At 39.0% G+C, this 15,835-nt stretch overlaps 2 protein-coding genes across 5 annotated transcripts; both read left to right on the forward strand.

The window, feature by feature from the left end:
* Positions 1 to 54: 54 nt before the first annotated feature.
* LOC127412123 (uncharacterized) lies at positions 55 to 7,085 on the forward strand. Of its 4 annotated transcripts, XM_051648439.1 has the most exons (13): positions 59 to 357; positions 431 to 552; positions 858 to 948; positions 1,852 to 1,931; positions 2,026 to 2,070; positions 2,187 to 2,230; positions 3,635 to 3,780; positions 3,866 to 3,944; positions 4,068 to 4,229; positions 4,309 to 4,416; positions 4,531 to 4,856; positions 5,532 to 5,608; positions 6,036 to 7,073. In XM_051648439.1, the coding sequence occupies exons 1-13, from the start codon at positions 79 to 81 to the stop codon at positions 6,118 to 6,120; spliced, it is 1,644 nt and encodes a 547-aa protein (XP_051504399.1). In that variant the 5' UTR covers positions 59 to 78; the 3' UTR covers positions 6,121 to 7,073. The 4 variants fall into 4 exon arrangements, with proteins under 4 accessions (XP_051504315.1, XP_051504476.1, XP_051504235.1 ...); XM_051648355.1 differs by having other exon boundaries at positions 55 to 357; positions 3,866 to 4,229; positions 4,597 to 4,856; positions 6,036 to 7,085; XM_051648516.1 differs by having other exon boundaries at positions 57 to 357; positions 416 to 552; positions 3,866 to 4,229; positions 6,036 to 7,080.
* Positions 7,086 to 8,072: 987 nt separating this feature from the next.
* On the forward strand, positions 8,073 to 15,821 carry LOC127412911 (prolyl 3-hydroxylase OGFOD1-like). Its single transcript, XM_051649665.1, has 13 exons — positions 8,073 to 8,330; positions 8,526 to 8,671; positions 8,747 to 8,793; positions 8,867 to 8,967; positions 9,103 to 9,219; positions 10,720 to 10,811; positions 10,896 to 11,024; positions 11,138 to 11,251; positions 11,830 to 11,909; positions 12,080 to 12,336; positions 14,988 to 15,104; positions 15,289 to 15,347; positions 15,473 to 15,821. Exons 1-13 carry the CDS (start codon positions 8,174 to 8,176, stop codon positions 15,629 to 15,631), a joined length of 1,575 nt encoding a protein of 524 aa, XP_051505625.1. The 5' UTR covers positions 8,073 to 8,173; the 3' UTR covers positions 15,632 to 15,821.
* The last annotated feature ends 14 nt before the right edge of the window (positions 15,822 to 15,835 follow it).

The raw sequence follows: 15,835 nt of genomic DNA on the forward strand, positions 1-15,835 counted from the left end.
AACGTGCACCCAAATCTGGTCTTGTTATATCATTGCCTACAACTACCACAAAGGGGCACCAACGTGATTGTGGTTTAGATGAAACGAGTTCACGCGGAACTCAAACCATCCGGTCCCTTTTTCTGTACGGAACGAAAACATTGCATCAAATTTCAATATGAGAGGCGCGAAGAGAATAGCAGGTTGATTAGCTGTCATTATATGCTGGAGAACAGCATCAGATACACCAGTTTATCAATGAGTCCACCAAAGATGAAACGCCGCCGAATGGCCGAGCTGGAGCCGTGGATCGAGAGACTCGTCCAAAACTACGGCCAAAGCCAAAGTGAAACAACTGTAAAAGCACAAGTCGTCGGCGTAAGTAGTTTTTAACTAGTAGTTTTTAGAGTAAAAAAGTGTCTATCCAGTTTTAAAGTGTGCTGTGTTTTAGGTGTGTGATCTATCAGACTCGCAGCGGATGGAGCACACCGATGTCTGTTTGATGTTTCTGTCCGATGGGAGTGCGTTGATTCCCGCGGCGCTGAGCGGAGCCGCATGGGAGCGTCTGCAGGAGTGAGGGACTTATTAAACCTCTGTTATGACACCACTCACTACACACCTGAGCCCTTGTTTTTATCTTACTCATCTGGATAATCAGGCCCTGCCTCGAACAATGAAACCCGTGTAGAAATAAGCATAATCTAGCTGTTAAATGCATACATTTGTGGTCTGGCCCTCTCCCTTTCAGCAGTGTAACCTTGCATCTGTTGTCCTGGGTTTAATAGTTATGGGTGAACAGCAGGCACTAGTTTTAGTTCACTCACTGATTGTAATTAAATCAAGCCCTCTAGTGTCAGCTCTGTTGTCTCTCTCTTCAGTTTGGAGGACAGGGAGTCCTTCTCAGGCCTGGTCAATGCTGTTGTGTATGTACGCAACTTCAGCCTGGATTTCCACATGAACTCTGACCTGGTATGTTTAATGTCCAGTTTTGATTCTGACTTTAAACAATTCATTATCATTGATCACTTTTCCATTTGACTGATATTACCAAGAAAAAATATGGGTTGTATGTTGTTGTATTCAGGTAGATTACTTCTAAAATATAATCTGGTACTGATTACAAACTACACAAGTAATTTATCAGTAACGTAATCATTTAGATGAGACTTTTCAGGAAATCTAATCTGATAACTTTTATGATTAATTTTACTTATTGCAAGTTTTGATGTAAATCTATTTTTAAGTGTAAGAAGTACCAATTTACTCTCCATTCATTAAACATTAAAATGTATTAAACCACAGTAAAAAAGTAACTAATCTGATTACGCACATGTAATTTAATTACAAGTTCTTGGGATATTGCCGAGAATTGTTACTATTTTTTTTTATCGTTTTTTTTAAAATTCCTCAATAAGTCTTAAGTCATGAAATATATGTACACACAACTCTTCATCTGGTGAATATAGAGGCTATTAAAATCTCAATTTGGTAATACATAAAGCATTGTAATGGAGCCTCTGTCATTTTAAAATAAGAGTCCCTTGTGTGTTTTGGGCTTGTATATACTTAAATCCTTCATTATGCACCAAATATTAAGTTTTCTGGTTGTTATTGGGATTTTGGTTGCACAAACTGCTTTTTGGGATTTTATTAATTTTGGCAAGGCTAAGAATTTGTTTTATCATTCTCTAAATCAATTTTAAAAACTTTTTAAACCAATTTAGTTATCAGTATCGGCAAAATCCATCTATCCAATCTATCAGTCGACCTCTAGTTTATTACCACACAACACTTGTCTTGTTGATTCCAAATGAAATGATCAAATATGCTTTATGCACTAATTGCATTCTTGTTTTTGTTTGTGTTTTTAAGGCCTCTTGCCAGTTTTGCTTGAAAGTCAATCAAATGAGCACCATATGTATCGCCTCCAAATGGGACCATCCGCCCAGCTGGTAAGACATATCTCCATACACATGCATAAAGATGTGTCCTAATCATGCTCAATCATTCTTAATTAACCTCTGAATTTCCCTCTTTATATTTTAGCACAACACTTCCATCAGTCAGAGAACAAATAGTAAAGACGTGGAGGTGTGTGTTTATTGACCATTTATAGTATTTTTTAACTGAACACTTACCAACAGCTCACACTGAACTTTAAGACTGTTTATATAACAGTTAGTGGTAATTCTATTCTTTTCTGTCAGTTCCCTCAGGGAGAGTTCAGTCAACTCTGTGAGTTCAGCGTCTGGTACGTGTCACTTCTATTACACATACACACACTTTCTCTTTTCCTCTGTCTTTCTTGTTCAGAATAACTTGCATATACACTGGCGGCCAAAAGTTTGGAATAATGTACAGATTTTGCTGTTTCGGAAGGAAATTTGTACTTTAATTCACCAAAGTGGCATTCAGCTGATCACAAAGTATAGTCAGCACATTACTAATGTAAAAAACAGCACCATCACTATTTGAAAAAAGTCATTTCTAGACAGGCCCCATTTCCAGCAGCCATCACTCCAACATCTTATCCTTGAGTAATCATGGTAAATTGCTAATTTAGTACTAGAAAATCACTTGCCATTATATCAAACACTGCTGAAAGATATATGGTTTCTTAAATGAAGCTTAACATTGTCTTTGTGTTTGTTTTTGAGTTGCCACAGTGTGCAATAGACCGGCATGTCTTAAGGTCAATATTAGGTCAAAAATGGCAAAAAAGAAACGGCTTTCTCTAGAAACTCGTCAGTCAATCATTGTTTTGAGGAATGAAGGCTATACAATGCTTGAAACAGAAAAGAACTGAAGATTTCATACAAAGGTGTACACTACAGTCTTCAAAGACAAAGGACAACTGGCTCTAACAAGGACAGAAAGAGATGTGGAAGGCCAGATGTACAACTAAACAAGAGGATAAGTACATCAGAGTCTCTAGTTTGAGAAATAGACGACTCACATGTCCTCAGCTGACAGCTTCATTGAATTCTACACGCTCAACACCAGTTTCATGTACAACAGTAAAGAGAAGACTCAGGGGTGCAGGCCTTATGGGAAGAATTGCAAAGAAAAAGCCACTTTTGAAACAGAAAAAAAAAAGGTTAGAGTGGGCAAAGAAACACAGACATTGGACAACAGATAATTGGAAAAGAGTGTTATGGATCTTAACCCCATTGAACTTTTGTGGGATCAGCTAGACTGTAAGGTGCGTGAGAAGTGCCCGATGAGACAACCACATCTATGGCAAGTGCTACAGGAAGTGTGGGGTAAAATGTCACCTGAGTATCTGGACAAACTGACAGCTAGAATGCCAAGGATCTGCAAAGCTGTCATTGCTGCATGTGGAGGATTTTTTGATGAGTAGTTTCATTTTTTTCCAATTGTAATGGTAATTTTTCACATTATTAATGTTCTGACTATACATTGTGATCAGTTGAATGCCACTTTGGTGAATAAAAGTACCAATTTCTTTCCATAAGAGCAAAATCTGTACATTATTCCAAACTTTTGGCCGCCAGTGTACACAAAAACATTCTTGCACAGCTCTGTAAATACCTGTTGTTGGGTTCTTAATGTTTTGAGTGATTTATACCATAAATACACAGCTGCTACACAGAAATGATAAAAACGTGCATTCATCATATACCTAATTTCCCAGGGGTCTCTCTCTCCTCTCTATTGGGGGCTTGGCACAATGACATTATAATAAATATTCTGAATGATGCAATGGAGAAAATGTCTGCAACATATTGTCCAAGTGTGGCAACACCTACACACTGGCACCGAGAGAGGCTTCACTGGAGGGTAAGGTGGCTTCCTTGACAACTTAATGGCACCAGCTGTTGGCCAGATAAATTATCATTGTCTATGAGTGTGTGTGTTTTTCCAGGGACAGGAGCAGTTCATTGTCCCCATGCCTTTCCTTCTCATCCCAGAGGAGCAGAGGAAGCTGATGACAGCTGATCCCAGTACTGTCTGCTGTCTAATTAATTGCTTTTTTCAAGACAATCCTTTGAGAATTCAGCCAGATTTTTCCATGCATGTGGCGCACTGTGTAAATGTGTTGTTGTCTCATATGTGGATGTGCGCAGGTGCAGATTGTGAGAGTGAAACTCCAAATGGCTTGGCTCCGCCCCATGAATATTCATATCCCATCAGCACATCAAGAACAAACCAAACACTGGCTGCTCAGGACGGAAATAGTGGCTCATGTCCAGATGAAGGACAGCCCACGCTGGAACACACAAGACTAGGTGATTTTCCAAAGGACAGAGTCAATGCTGCTCCAGGATGGTGATTTGTTTATTAAACTCATCCCCCCTTGTCTCCCAGAGATTTTGTGTGGAACAGGAGAGTTGTCTGGGGATGGAGAAAGCCCGTGGGATATGTTCACTCCAGCGCCAGATCTATTAGGGACACATTCCACCTCTGACTCAAGTGGTAATGTCCTTTTTTCACAAATATTTAATGCACTTAAACGGTCGCACAGTTACAGGACATAAAGACGACCATGTTTCTAATTTGCCTTTCAATCAATTGTTCATTCTGACACAGGCCAAGAGCCCTGTTCTCAGACGGAAAGCCAATCACTTTTAAAAGAAGTTCACCTGTTGTCTATAGCAACAAGCACCCAAGCCCAAGTGGTGTCGGCTGATGGCATTACACTAGGTCAGAGACCTCAGCCATCCCAGATCAGTCCGTCCCACTCGAGTGGCAAGTTTAGAGGAGACACTAGTCAAGAGGAAGATAAAGAGCTGAATAAATTGAGTCCTCCCTCATGGATTGTCCAGAATACAGCCCAACCCACTATACCGAGCTCCTCAGTGTCTCCAGCCACCAAGACAAATTCGTCAGCATCTCCACCCACCAAACCCAGCAAAGTGAGTGTGAACGGTAGATATTTTGCAGTGTTATAGCAGGACAATGTTGAAGCTCACTTGCACAATATCTTGTGTGACCTGCACCATCATTTTGAGTCACTTTGTCCCAGGAACACATTTTTTGAGTTTTGTTCACTAAAGTAAAAAGGAAAGCGTATTAAAATATTTTCACTGTTGTATTAAGTATTGGAGTATAAACATAATTATATCTTTATAAAGCTGAAACTTTTCTTTTTGCTTTAGTGCATATAACTCAATGTGTTTCTGGGTCCAAGTGACTCAAAATGATGGTGCAGGTCACATGTGTTAAACATGGAGTGTGTAATTTTACCGATGTTAAAATATTTACTTTCCCAGCTTAATATTCAGAGGCAACTATTTGAAAGTCACTGAAAAGTGTAAACTGTGTGACACGGTGGTGCCATCGAAACATTGCTCTGTTTGTTTGAGCGTCCAGACCAGCCCAACAAAGCAACATTGGCTCAACCAATGGCAGCCTGGGGGATTGTTCAGGAAACCTGTTTAAAAACAGACATTATTTTTGCAATTCCATCTGGTGATGCTAGTGATGCTGAAATTCCACACTCCATTTTCAAAAGTCAGTTTCAAAACATCATATTCTACTAGTGTATTGCTTTAAAAATTTTCTTGATTTTCCCACTTTTCCTCTTCCAGGTGCATTCAGATGGAAAGTCTTTTTCCTATTTGTATCATCCTGACCCTCAGGTTGCCGCAGCCCTCAGCAAATTCCAGTGAGTGTAATCTGTTCCCTTTTGAGACATGCAGATTATAATACATTTTTAATGTGATGGACTGATCTCTTATCCTACCTTTATAAAAAAAACTTTGTTTCATACTGAATTACCCAATCTAGAAGGAATGTATTTGTTTTTCATTACACAGTACACAGTGTGTACATGTGCAGTGTGCTCAGATACACTGCCGAAATGTAAATGCAGGCACACAATCAGTAAGAAAAGTAAAGGGTATTTTGCTCAAGTGTGCAGAATTGAAATCAAACTACATAGTCAAGTAATTGCCTTTTAAACAAGCTAACTTTTCCAAACTACTGTTATCGCCACACCCTGAAGGTCTGTTTCTACCTGTGTGTGTGTGTGTGTGTGTGTGTGTGTGTGTGTGTGTGTGTGTGTGTGTGTGTGTGTGTGTGTGTGTGTGTAGAATCCCAGGGCAGTTTATACAGTGGGCGGTGCATTATCTGGGGACCTCTGACTGTGCGGATGTCAACGCTGGAGCTGGTCCTTGAGGCATTACCTGTTACCTCAAATGACATGATGTTAGATTTTCTTTTTTATTATTATTTTGTAGTACAAATCTTTTTTGTGTGTGTGTGTGTGTTTAAAACTTTGTATATTATCCAAAAACAATTGTAAAGTTGTTATATAAAATTAATTTTTACTGGATGCTGTTGTTTAACTGTAAGTAAATTCAGTGGTGGGTCAGTTGTAATAAATGTTAATATTTAAATGCAATGACCTGTTTTATAATTTGTAATATTTAATCACAATATGACTTATGTAAGCATGTTTATCTCTTTTAAGCCATGATCTTGATGGTTTGTACCAAGCAGAAACCTGTGTTAGGACAATTTGCTTATCTATTGTTAGACATCACATAATTGGGAAAGTGTCATAATCAGAGTTCAGAATTATTTATAAAAAAGGCATTTCATACATACAGTGACTTGAATACACATCTTCTGTGATGGACATGTTTTACATTTCTGAATTAAAATCCTTTTTATCATTCTGGTTAAATGTCAAGATGGTGTAGTCGCCCTGAGCTCGTAACGAAGTGAACAGCTCATTAAAGGCTGACATTACATGTCACTTCATGAATGAAGCTGGGCACATGGGCACAATTATGGTTAAATCTGATTCTAGGCAATGCAGGATGCAAAGATTAAATTCACCCTCGCTTCCAGCTGGCATATTTTTTTTCCCACTGTAAGCTCAAAAATGTTCATAATCCGTTCATCATGTGTTTATATAAGAAATATTATGAAATACAAATTTTCAGTGAACATGAACAGCCTGCGATGCATCAGTCAATCTGTGTAACTGAATAATAGTAACTAAAAATTCTGAATATCACTTGACCTTTGTTGTTTTAATGAAATTTTCATGCCTTGAATTCTTATTTTTTACCCCAAGTATCAACTATTTGAAACAGATTTCAGTGCAGAAAAAGTTTGCAGATTTTAAGTGGGCCTATGACTTTACTGTAGTAATAATAATATTGTCATGGAGCATAAAGCAATAATTACTCAGTTGTAATACTTGGGGTGAAAAAATTATATATGCAACATTAAGAGGGTAGTAATATCTGTAGAATTTTTTAGGGTTTGTTTTCCATTTTTATTTAAATTGGCCACTGATTTTATGCATAAGAGGAAACAGAATTTGTGTTGCCAGTGGAATCACTGTTGTTTTTTTTCTCCCTGATATGTAATTCTCAATGTGCTCTAAGTCCTCATGGTGTTGTAGTGACTTGCCTCAATCTGGTTGTTAGAGGATGAATCTCAGTTGCCTCTGCATCTGAGACCGCCAATCCATGCATCTAATCATGTGACTTGTTGAGCATGTTACCATGGAGACGTAGTGCGTGTGGAGACTTCATGCTATTCTCTGTGGCATCGATACACAACTTGCCATGTGCCCCACTGAGAGTGAGGAGGTTACCCCATGTGACTCTACCCTCCCTAGCAACTGGGCCAATTTAGTAGCTTAGGAGACCTGGCTGGAGTCACTCAGCACGCCCTGGATTTGAACTTGTGTCTCCAGAGGTGGTAGTCAGTGTCTTTACCTGCTGAGCTACCCAGGCCCCCATTTTTTTTCACATTTTAATGGTTGATGTGAACATTAACTGAAGCTCCTGACCTATATCTGCATGATGTTATGCACTGCTACCACACAATTGGCTAATTAGATAATCACATGGATGATTGTTGGTGCCAGACGGGCTGGTTTGAGTATTTCTGTAACTGCTGATCTCCTGGGATTTTCACACACAACAGTCTCTAGAATCACTGTTTTAAAAGATTTGACAATCAGAAAACGGCAGAATCATGTTTAAAATTTTTTAATGTTCTTCAGCCGTCGAAATTATTTCTACATTATACTGTGAATCATTCCGGTGCGAGACAGTGCGCTTGTTCCATGGCTGACCTGCAGGGGCAGTAATGAGCCCAAAGAACCTCTTACTAAATGCAAACGAAGAGGCGAAAAATAGGAAACGCTGCTGGTCGTCGCTGAGAAAACAAAAGTCTCCCCGGGTTTTAATTGCCACATGCTCTCGACATGTCACCCAAAAAACGGCAGAATGACTCTGAAACGGGTGGAAAGAATAAGAAAGAGAAACGAGGTGAACTCGCCGTGATAAATTCGGATTTGAGGGATGAATCTCTCCAGAAAGGCATGAGAGACGCATGGCAGAGGAAAGAGAGTTATTCTAATGGTGTGTATACCCACACACGTAACGGAATGAGCTTACGTAACTTGTACTGTCTTTTTTTAATTTTTTTTTTTTACAGTAATTATGGACAAGAGAACATAGATGTGTATGGTCCAGTTGCTAGTGAGAGATAAATCAAGCTAGTTTTAAGAGGTGCATTTATTGATTTGTGTGTGACCCTCTCCTCTCTCTGTTCAGGCAGTGTGCAGCTTGACTGTGAGCCCTTTCCTCACTGTCAGATCACTCATTTCCTGCAGAGTGAGAGCTTTGTGGAGAGCCTACAAGCAGAGCTATTTCAGCTTAATTTCAACAGCAAGTCAAATGACTTGTACAAGTTTCAACAGGTATCACTGAGGCTTCTTAAACAATTATTTTTAGTGGGATTGGATGCTGTTGCCTGAATTCTGTTTCTTCTGCAGTCAGATGATCTGAGAGAGAGAAGAGAGCACCATATATCACAGATAAGGTCTGTAAAATGTCAAGTTATTTGACCTTTTTCACAAGTTGATTTGCTGACAGACGTGTTTGTTTGAGGTCAGGTCAGTGATTTTTGGGGAGTTCCGTCTGTGGTTGTCGGAAGTGTTGCAAGTGGATTTGGAGGCAATTGTCGATATATCCTGTGCCAAATATGAGCATACAGGTAAGCCATCTGGCAGCTTCTCAACCAATCAGAGGGTCACTGGAGTGTAGGTGGGGTGACGAAGTGCAGCTGGTGTACTCTCAAAAGGTTTCTAGATGTCTCTTTCCCTCCCTACGTTTATTTCTCTTTGTGCAGATGTGTTACTCTGTCATGATGATGAGCTGGAGGGGCGAAGAGTTGCATTCATTCTCTACCTGGTGCCTCCTTGGGAGCTGACGGATGGAGGAACACTGGACCTGTTCAGCACTGATGGTGTGTGATCAAACATATTTCATAGAACATTTTACTTTGCCTTTGATAAAAAAAAATTTTGTGGGTGGATTGATGTTATCCATTAAGTCAACATGAAATCAAAATTGACCCTATTTACTTAACCTTTAAGTTCTTTTGAGTGATTATTAACCGGTTAAATGTTTTACTTCTGTAAACACTTGTATAGTTCGTGGTCATTGTCCATTAAAATGAATAGGTGAGACTATAACACAGAGTCAAAATGCAGAACACACACATTCAGAAATAAATTGATGAGACCATAACACTCCCACAGTGCAGAACATCTCACCTATCCCCCTCCCACATACACACACAAAGAAAGAAAGACATACAGAAATGAATGGGTGGGACTGTGACCCAGCCATACTTGCAGAAATACTTGTTTACCCTTCCAGAAAAAAAACATGGCATTTGTTTATTTTTTTATAAACAGTTCCCATGCAAAAGAAAATAAAAACAATTAACTAACTTTGAGAAATAATAATCTTTTATCACATTAAATATATCCAAATGCATAAGTAAGGGTTAATGTACAGTCAGCCAATTGTTATCGCAAAATAAACCTTGACAGTGTGATCAGGTCTTGCATTAACCTGTTTCATGTGACGTCACTGAATGATCGCGCTGCTATGTTTGTGACCAAAATTCCATATGCCGTCATTGTGCTGCACTGTGGGACGTGACAAAAGCCGCCTTCAGAAGTTAAAAGAAGCTCTTACATTCATACAGACGGGATCATCAAAGATGTTTTTTAATACTATGACTAAATCAGACCAGAAAACAACACAAAAACTTTGTAACATCTGAATGAGTGATGTTTATGGTGATGTGCGGTGGGCATGTGTACTCGCTGGTCACACATCAGACTCGCCTGCATACTGAGATGAATCGTGGATAAGATATCTTTAAATGTCCGTGAAAGAACAATTTGGCAATATTTGTGCTGTCTTCGGACCTGTATGAACTTTTCCTGGGACTGGGCATGGACCAAAAGCAATTTTTGATGTTTTTCTTTATATTGATTCTCGGGTGTTTTTCCATTCACCACCATTGTTTTCTCCCGCTGATGGTCACAAATATGGTGGCTGCGGGGAAAAGTGACATCATTCAAATTCTTGACAGTAGTTTAGGAAGTAATTTAATACTGGTTTATGCTGAAATGGAAATGTGACTGATTTGACAAAGAACCAATTCCATGTCCTGGTCAAAATGCCTATTCAAAACTGGGTGCCAGCTGTGTTTCAGTAATGGAATTGTCCAACACAGTCATCTGCAATTTAGCTTTTAGGTTTGGCTCCATTTTGGTATGGAACGGCAACTTTGGACAATACAATAAATTCCTGATGGATACAGTCAAGTGCTGCCTAATATTTTTTCTTTCATTCAGTATCCTGTCGGAAATAAGTCTTAGTACAGATGTGAAATGGGTTGCGCATACCATTTCATGTTGACTTTTTGATAATTCTGTGTGCACCCTAGAACACTGTCAGCCGGTGAACATTGCCAAGTCTCTGCTTCCTCGCTGGAACTCTCTGGTGTTTTTTGAAGTGTCCCCGGTCTCCTTCCATCAGGTAGTGACAACAAGCATAGATTGTCCATTCATTAATGAGTTATGGCTGTTTTAATCAACTGAACTGTAAGCCCGCCTCTCTCAGGTGGCAGAGGTTCTTACTGAGGGGAAGTGCCGTTTATCTCTGAGTGGTTGGTTTCATGGCCACTCACTGCCAAGACCCCCACGCTACATGGAACCCCCTGTTCCCCGTCACACACACATCCCCAGAGATGTAAGTCAAATTCTCTTAAGAGTGTATAGGTTTAGATTGTTTCATGACCTTCTGACGACGTCCTATCTGAAGTATAATGTGTATGTATTTGTGGGTGGGTGGGTTTGTTACAGGAGAGTGTGATATTTGATTGGGTGAACGAGATGTACCTGGATCCTCGCTATCAGGCTCGGGTGCAGCAAGAATTCGAAGATAGTTCAGAGATCTGCTTGCCTAGTTTCTTACAGGTGAGTCATCAGCATTGTCAATATTATTAGTAGTAGTACACTAAGGTGTTCACTAATAAATAATCTAGTACACATACACAAATGTGTACACTAATATATGGTCTTGCCCTGTATAAGCATAACAAGTAAAGTACATGTTCAGCGTTTGTAGTATTTTAAATATATATTGTAAAAAAAAAAACAACATGAAGAGGCATTTATAAGGTCCTCTTTGTCTGTGCTGTTGTGGAGGCTTATATATTATTGATGTAAAGGAGAATTTTTAGTGACATGTCCCATGCCCACAGTAGAGGCATGTAGCCAGTACAAGTTTTAAATAATTAAATATCCAAGTGATTTATTTTTCATTTTGCACATGTAAGATTTACTCGGGAGACTCTGCATGCAAGAATGTGTGCTTATATTGGGCCATATAGACCTGAATCAGAATATGCCATAAACAACGTTGTTCTTCTGTTTAGACAACAAACAAGTATCAATGAATTTCTGCATTTATCAGAAACTATTACATATTTCCACATGCTTAAATATCTCTATAATGCTGATGTGCCGAATTCTGCCCTTTTAACCTTTATCAGGAGGAAAAATTTAGGCAGGTGCGTAGTGCTCTGCAGTCTTCTGAAATCCAGTGGGAGAGAAGGGGTCCACCCAATAAGAGGTGAGATCCAACCACCCATCTCTTGTTTAATGATGATTACAGGCACTATCTATCCATTCCTGTCAAAAGCAGACAATAATTTGCTGAAGTATGCTTATTTTATTGTAATGAGTATCAAGTGATTGTTGATGTGGCGCTCATGAATATCACTGTTTAACACGTTTGTCTAGGTGTTATAGCTGTGCAGATATGCAGAACGTCCCATCTTGTTTAAAGGAGTGCTGGGAACTCCTTTCCTCTGAGCCGTTCTTCATCCTCTTGTCCAACTTGACTGGCCTCCGTCTCCACTATCTGGCTCAATGTGATGACGAGGATGAGAGCGATGATGAAAAGAGTGACACAGAGAATGAAGACGAAGAGAGGAGCACACAAGCAGAAGGCTCCAGTTGTGCTGCTGATGCTTCATCAGCTGAGAAGAAAGCCAAAGGTGATCAGTGTGTGTTGGGATGGGAATCATAAGGAACTTAACAATTCTGTTTCCAATTCAGATTCGTCTGAACAATTCTGTTTTTTTGTTAGTTTTTTTCTCACTTTTTCTCCCCAATTTGGAATGCCCAGTTCCCAATGCGCTCAAAGTCTTTGTGGTGGCGTAGTGATTCGCCTCAATCTGGGTGGCGGAGGACGAATCTCAGTTGCCTCCACGTCTGAGACCGTCAATCCGTGCATCTTATCATGTGGCTTGTTGAGCGCGTTACCACGGAGACATAGCACATGTGGAGGCTTCATGCTATTCTCCGTGGTGTCCACGCACAACTCGCCACGCGCTCCGCCAAGAGCGAACCACATTATAGTGACCACGAGGAGGTTACCCCATGTGACTTTACCCTTCCTAGCAACCGGGCCAATTTGGTTGCTTAGGAGACATGGCTGGAGTCACTCAGCATGCCCTGGATTTGAACTCGCAACTCCAGGTGTGGTAGTCGGCGTCTTTACTTGCTGAGCTACCCAGGCCCCCCGCAGTTCTGGTTATTTAACGATCCCATTAAGAATTCTTTCAGTACTTTTAAGGAAGAAATATCTGGAAATAAGAAATGCAATTCTTGTTGCATTTAATGGCTTCATTCAATCATTTCTAGGGGTGGGTAAAAATATAGATTTTCTGATGCATCAGGATCTTCATTTGAACAATCTCGATGTTGATTCTTAAATCCCAAGATCGATCTTTTACTCTATGCTCAACTACAATCCACTACAATGAGAGGATTTGCAACCAAATTTCGCGCTATGCAACTAAAATGCATATACAGTATTTCAGCAACTGTGAGGTAAATGTTCATATTTCACTCACAAGTAATTGTGTAGTTTAGTGGTGGAGTATTCAGCAGCAAGATTTCACTGCATGTTGAATGTAAAAGTTGTTCTGTGTAATGTGTGTCCAAACGAGATCCACGTGACCCATTTGTCATTGAATGTCTCTTTTAAAACACTTTGTTCTCTACAGTCAGTTTTTGATCACAAACAATAAAAAATAAACATTTAATTTTATTCAAGCATAGCACAGATGAAATAAAGCCATTGGAGTTTCTCTTGTTGATATGCGCTCATTTACAGACGCTCTTAACAGAAATGCTGGTTTCGTTAAAGAGACTGTATTGGTTTTAGCACGTGTTCAACAAATCAATGTAAATAGTACAACTTATGCAATTAAACAATAAATATGCAACAAAAAATAATATTTGAAAATATAATATCTTATTTATTGATTGAATACATGGATTTGTTATATTTTTATTTTTACTATATGTGACCAGAAGGTTGAAAAACGAATAAAATGTAATTAGTAAAATTAATATTTTTCATAATGTACCTAGTTGGAAGGTCACATTTATAATTAACAAAAGTAGCTGGGAAAGAATTTCTTTCATATGCAGGCAAAAGGGACATCATAGCTGAAATACACCAAAGTCTTTCTAGCAAGTCAGTCCACTGCCGGCCATCTTTGGAACTCACTAGGGAGGCTTTTTCCAGTCATGACAGTGCAGTTCCTATCTACTTGAATGGGGAAAGACCGAAATCTAAAAAACGGTTGGTCAAGATTATGATCAAAGAACATATTTCAAATCAGCAATCAAATTTGACAATACTGGAATCATAAATTTTGCTGCTTTACCTCATATTTCACACACAAAAAAAAAAATTCCTGGCTTGTATAGCTAATGCGCATGCACGTTCTCAAGTTGATTGACAGGCGATGTCTGTATCTAAAAGGTGATTGGCTCTTTTACCTGTAAGGTGGGACTTCCTTTCTACATCCATTGACCGTTGGATACTAGAGCTTCTTGGTTGGGCGTTCCACTTTCTCCCATTAATTTTAATAGAAGTGGCCCATCTCTGTTAAATAGTCTCTGAATATACCCACATGAATCGATATTGAATTGAATCAAAATCGGAATCGAAAGCTTGTGAATTGGAATCGAATGTGGAAAATTGTATCAATACGCAGCAACAGTCATTTCATGATGAGATCAGTTTTAGAGTGTTTACTCATCTGCAATACGTCTGTAAGACTTTTCCTCTGAGATGTCAAAAGGACATTTAGCAGATGTCTTTGAGATGTTTATGATTTAGAATCACTATTTGAAAATCTGCTCTCTGTAAGATGTTTATCAAATGTTTTTACATCTGATAAACAAGGATTAGAATGCGATGCTTTCCAGATGAAAATCTAAGACATTTCAGAGATGTGCGTATGCTATTTGGGGATATAGCAAATCAAAAGTAAATGTATTAAAATTCTTAAAGTCTTTTTAATGCAGTACATCCCCAAGATGTCTGTTTAAGAGTGTTTCATCTGGAGAGCATGTATGTTGTTCCACATTGTAAATTCAGCTACTGAATAGCACTGCAGGAAGAACTACTCAAGTATTTTAGAACGTTCCATTCGCATCGGCTGAAGAATGCATGTTCGAGAACTGTTGATGGAACCGAAATTCATCAAATTCTTTCGGTTCTAGTATTTTTTTTAAATTGAACTGGTTCTGAATAAGAACTTGTTCTCGGTTCCCAACTCTAAACGTGTGCATGTGTAGTTTTTGGTACATTGATTTGTACAATATATTGTTGTTTGCATTTTTGCAGGACCTCCTACTTATGTAGGAAAACTGCGTCGTTGGGCACGTGGTGACTACACATTATTACATGACTCTGTGAAACGAGAGTATGGTTTAGATCTTCAGCTTCACATGGGCTGTGCAGGTATGTGTGCTCTGCGACATCCAATGTGAATGAGAAACTTTTCCATTCATTCAAAATATCTTTACTATTAGTTAATGAGGGTGTTCAGTATGACCAAATGTGATTGAGCAGATTAGAAGAATCATACAAAAAAAGAAGAGGCTAGACCATATCAGTCAAAAATCTGTTCCAATTTCTCTCGCAGGGTGGAAGGCAGAGTTTGGGGGATTTACGTCCTATATTGCACATGATGAAGACGAGGAGGTAAGTGATGTCACAAAATGTCAGTTTGGTTTTACTTAATTTTATTCTACTGTTATTACAGTATACATGCAAACACAGCAGACTACTGCACATGTTGTGTGTTAACATGTTTTTGTGTTCTGTAGCTCTTGACAGTGTATCCAGAGGATAACTCCCTCGCTCTGGTCTACAGAGACAAAGACACACTCAAGTTCATCAAACATATTAATAACAGCAGCTCTGCCCATCTTTCTGCCCCAAATACCACCGCATTCTATGACTTCTGTTTTAACTACTATGAATGATGTGAGAAACAGTGCGAATGATTGACTGTAAAATTTAAGAGGCACTTTCATCTTGGACTGAAGAATGTATAAGAGTTTTGCAAAAATTCAGTGCTAAATTTGATGCTATACATTAAATGTAATCATTGGATTGTAAATCACAATGAGAGCATTTTGTGCTCTAATGTCAGTAAATGTATTCTAATTAACACCCAGGTAATGTCA

The sequence above is a fragment of the Myxocyprinus asiaticus genome, chromosome 1 (assembly GCF_019703515.2).
Source record: "Myxocyprinus asiaticus isolate MX2 ecotype Aquarium Trade chromosome 1, UBuf_Myxa_2, whole genome shotgun sequence".
NCBI classification, from domain to species: Eukaryota; Metazoa; Chordata; class Actinopteri; order Cypriniformes; family Catostomidae; genus Myxocyprinus; species Myxocyprinus asiaticus.

What these genes read in the sequence shown, in the direction of transcription:
- LOC127412123 (XM_051648275.1), top strand. Translation starts at nt 79, where the DNA reads ATGAAACGAGTTCACGCGGAACTCAAACCATCCGGTCCCTTTTTCTGT. An exon ending in TGGGACCATCCGCCCAGCTG is followed by an intron (nt 1,932 to 2,025) that starts GTAAGACATATC and finishes TTTATATTTTAG; the next exon opens with CACAACACTTCCATCAGTCA. An exon ending in CAAATAGTAAAGACGTGGAG is followed by an intron (nt 2,071 to 2,186) that starts GTGTGTGTTTAT and finishes CTTTTCTGTCAG; the next exon opens with TTCCCTCAGGGAGAGTTCAG.
- LOC127412911 (XM_051649665.1), top strand. Translation starts at nt 8,174, where the DNA reads ATGTCACCCAAAAAACGGCAGAATGACTCTGAAACGGGTGGAAAGAAT. An exon ending in ACTTGTACAAGTTTCAACAG is followed by an intron (nt 8,672 to 8,746) that starts GTATCACTGAGG and finishes TTTCTTCTGCAG; the next exon opens with TCAGATGATCTGAGAGAGAG. An exon ending in AGCTGAGAAGAAAGCCAAAG is followed by an intron (nt 12,337 to 14,987) that starts GTGATCAGTGTG and finishes GCATTTTTGCAG; the next exon opens with GACCTCCTACTTATGTAGGA.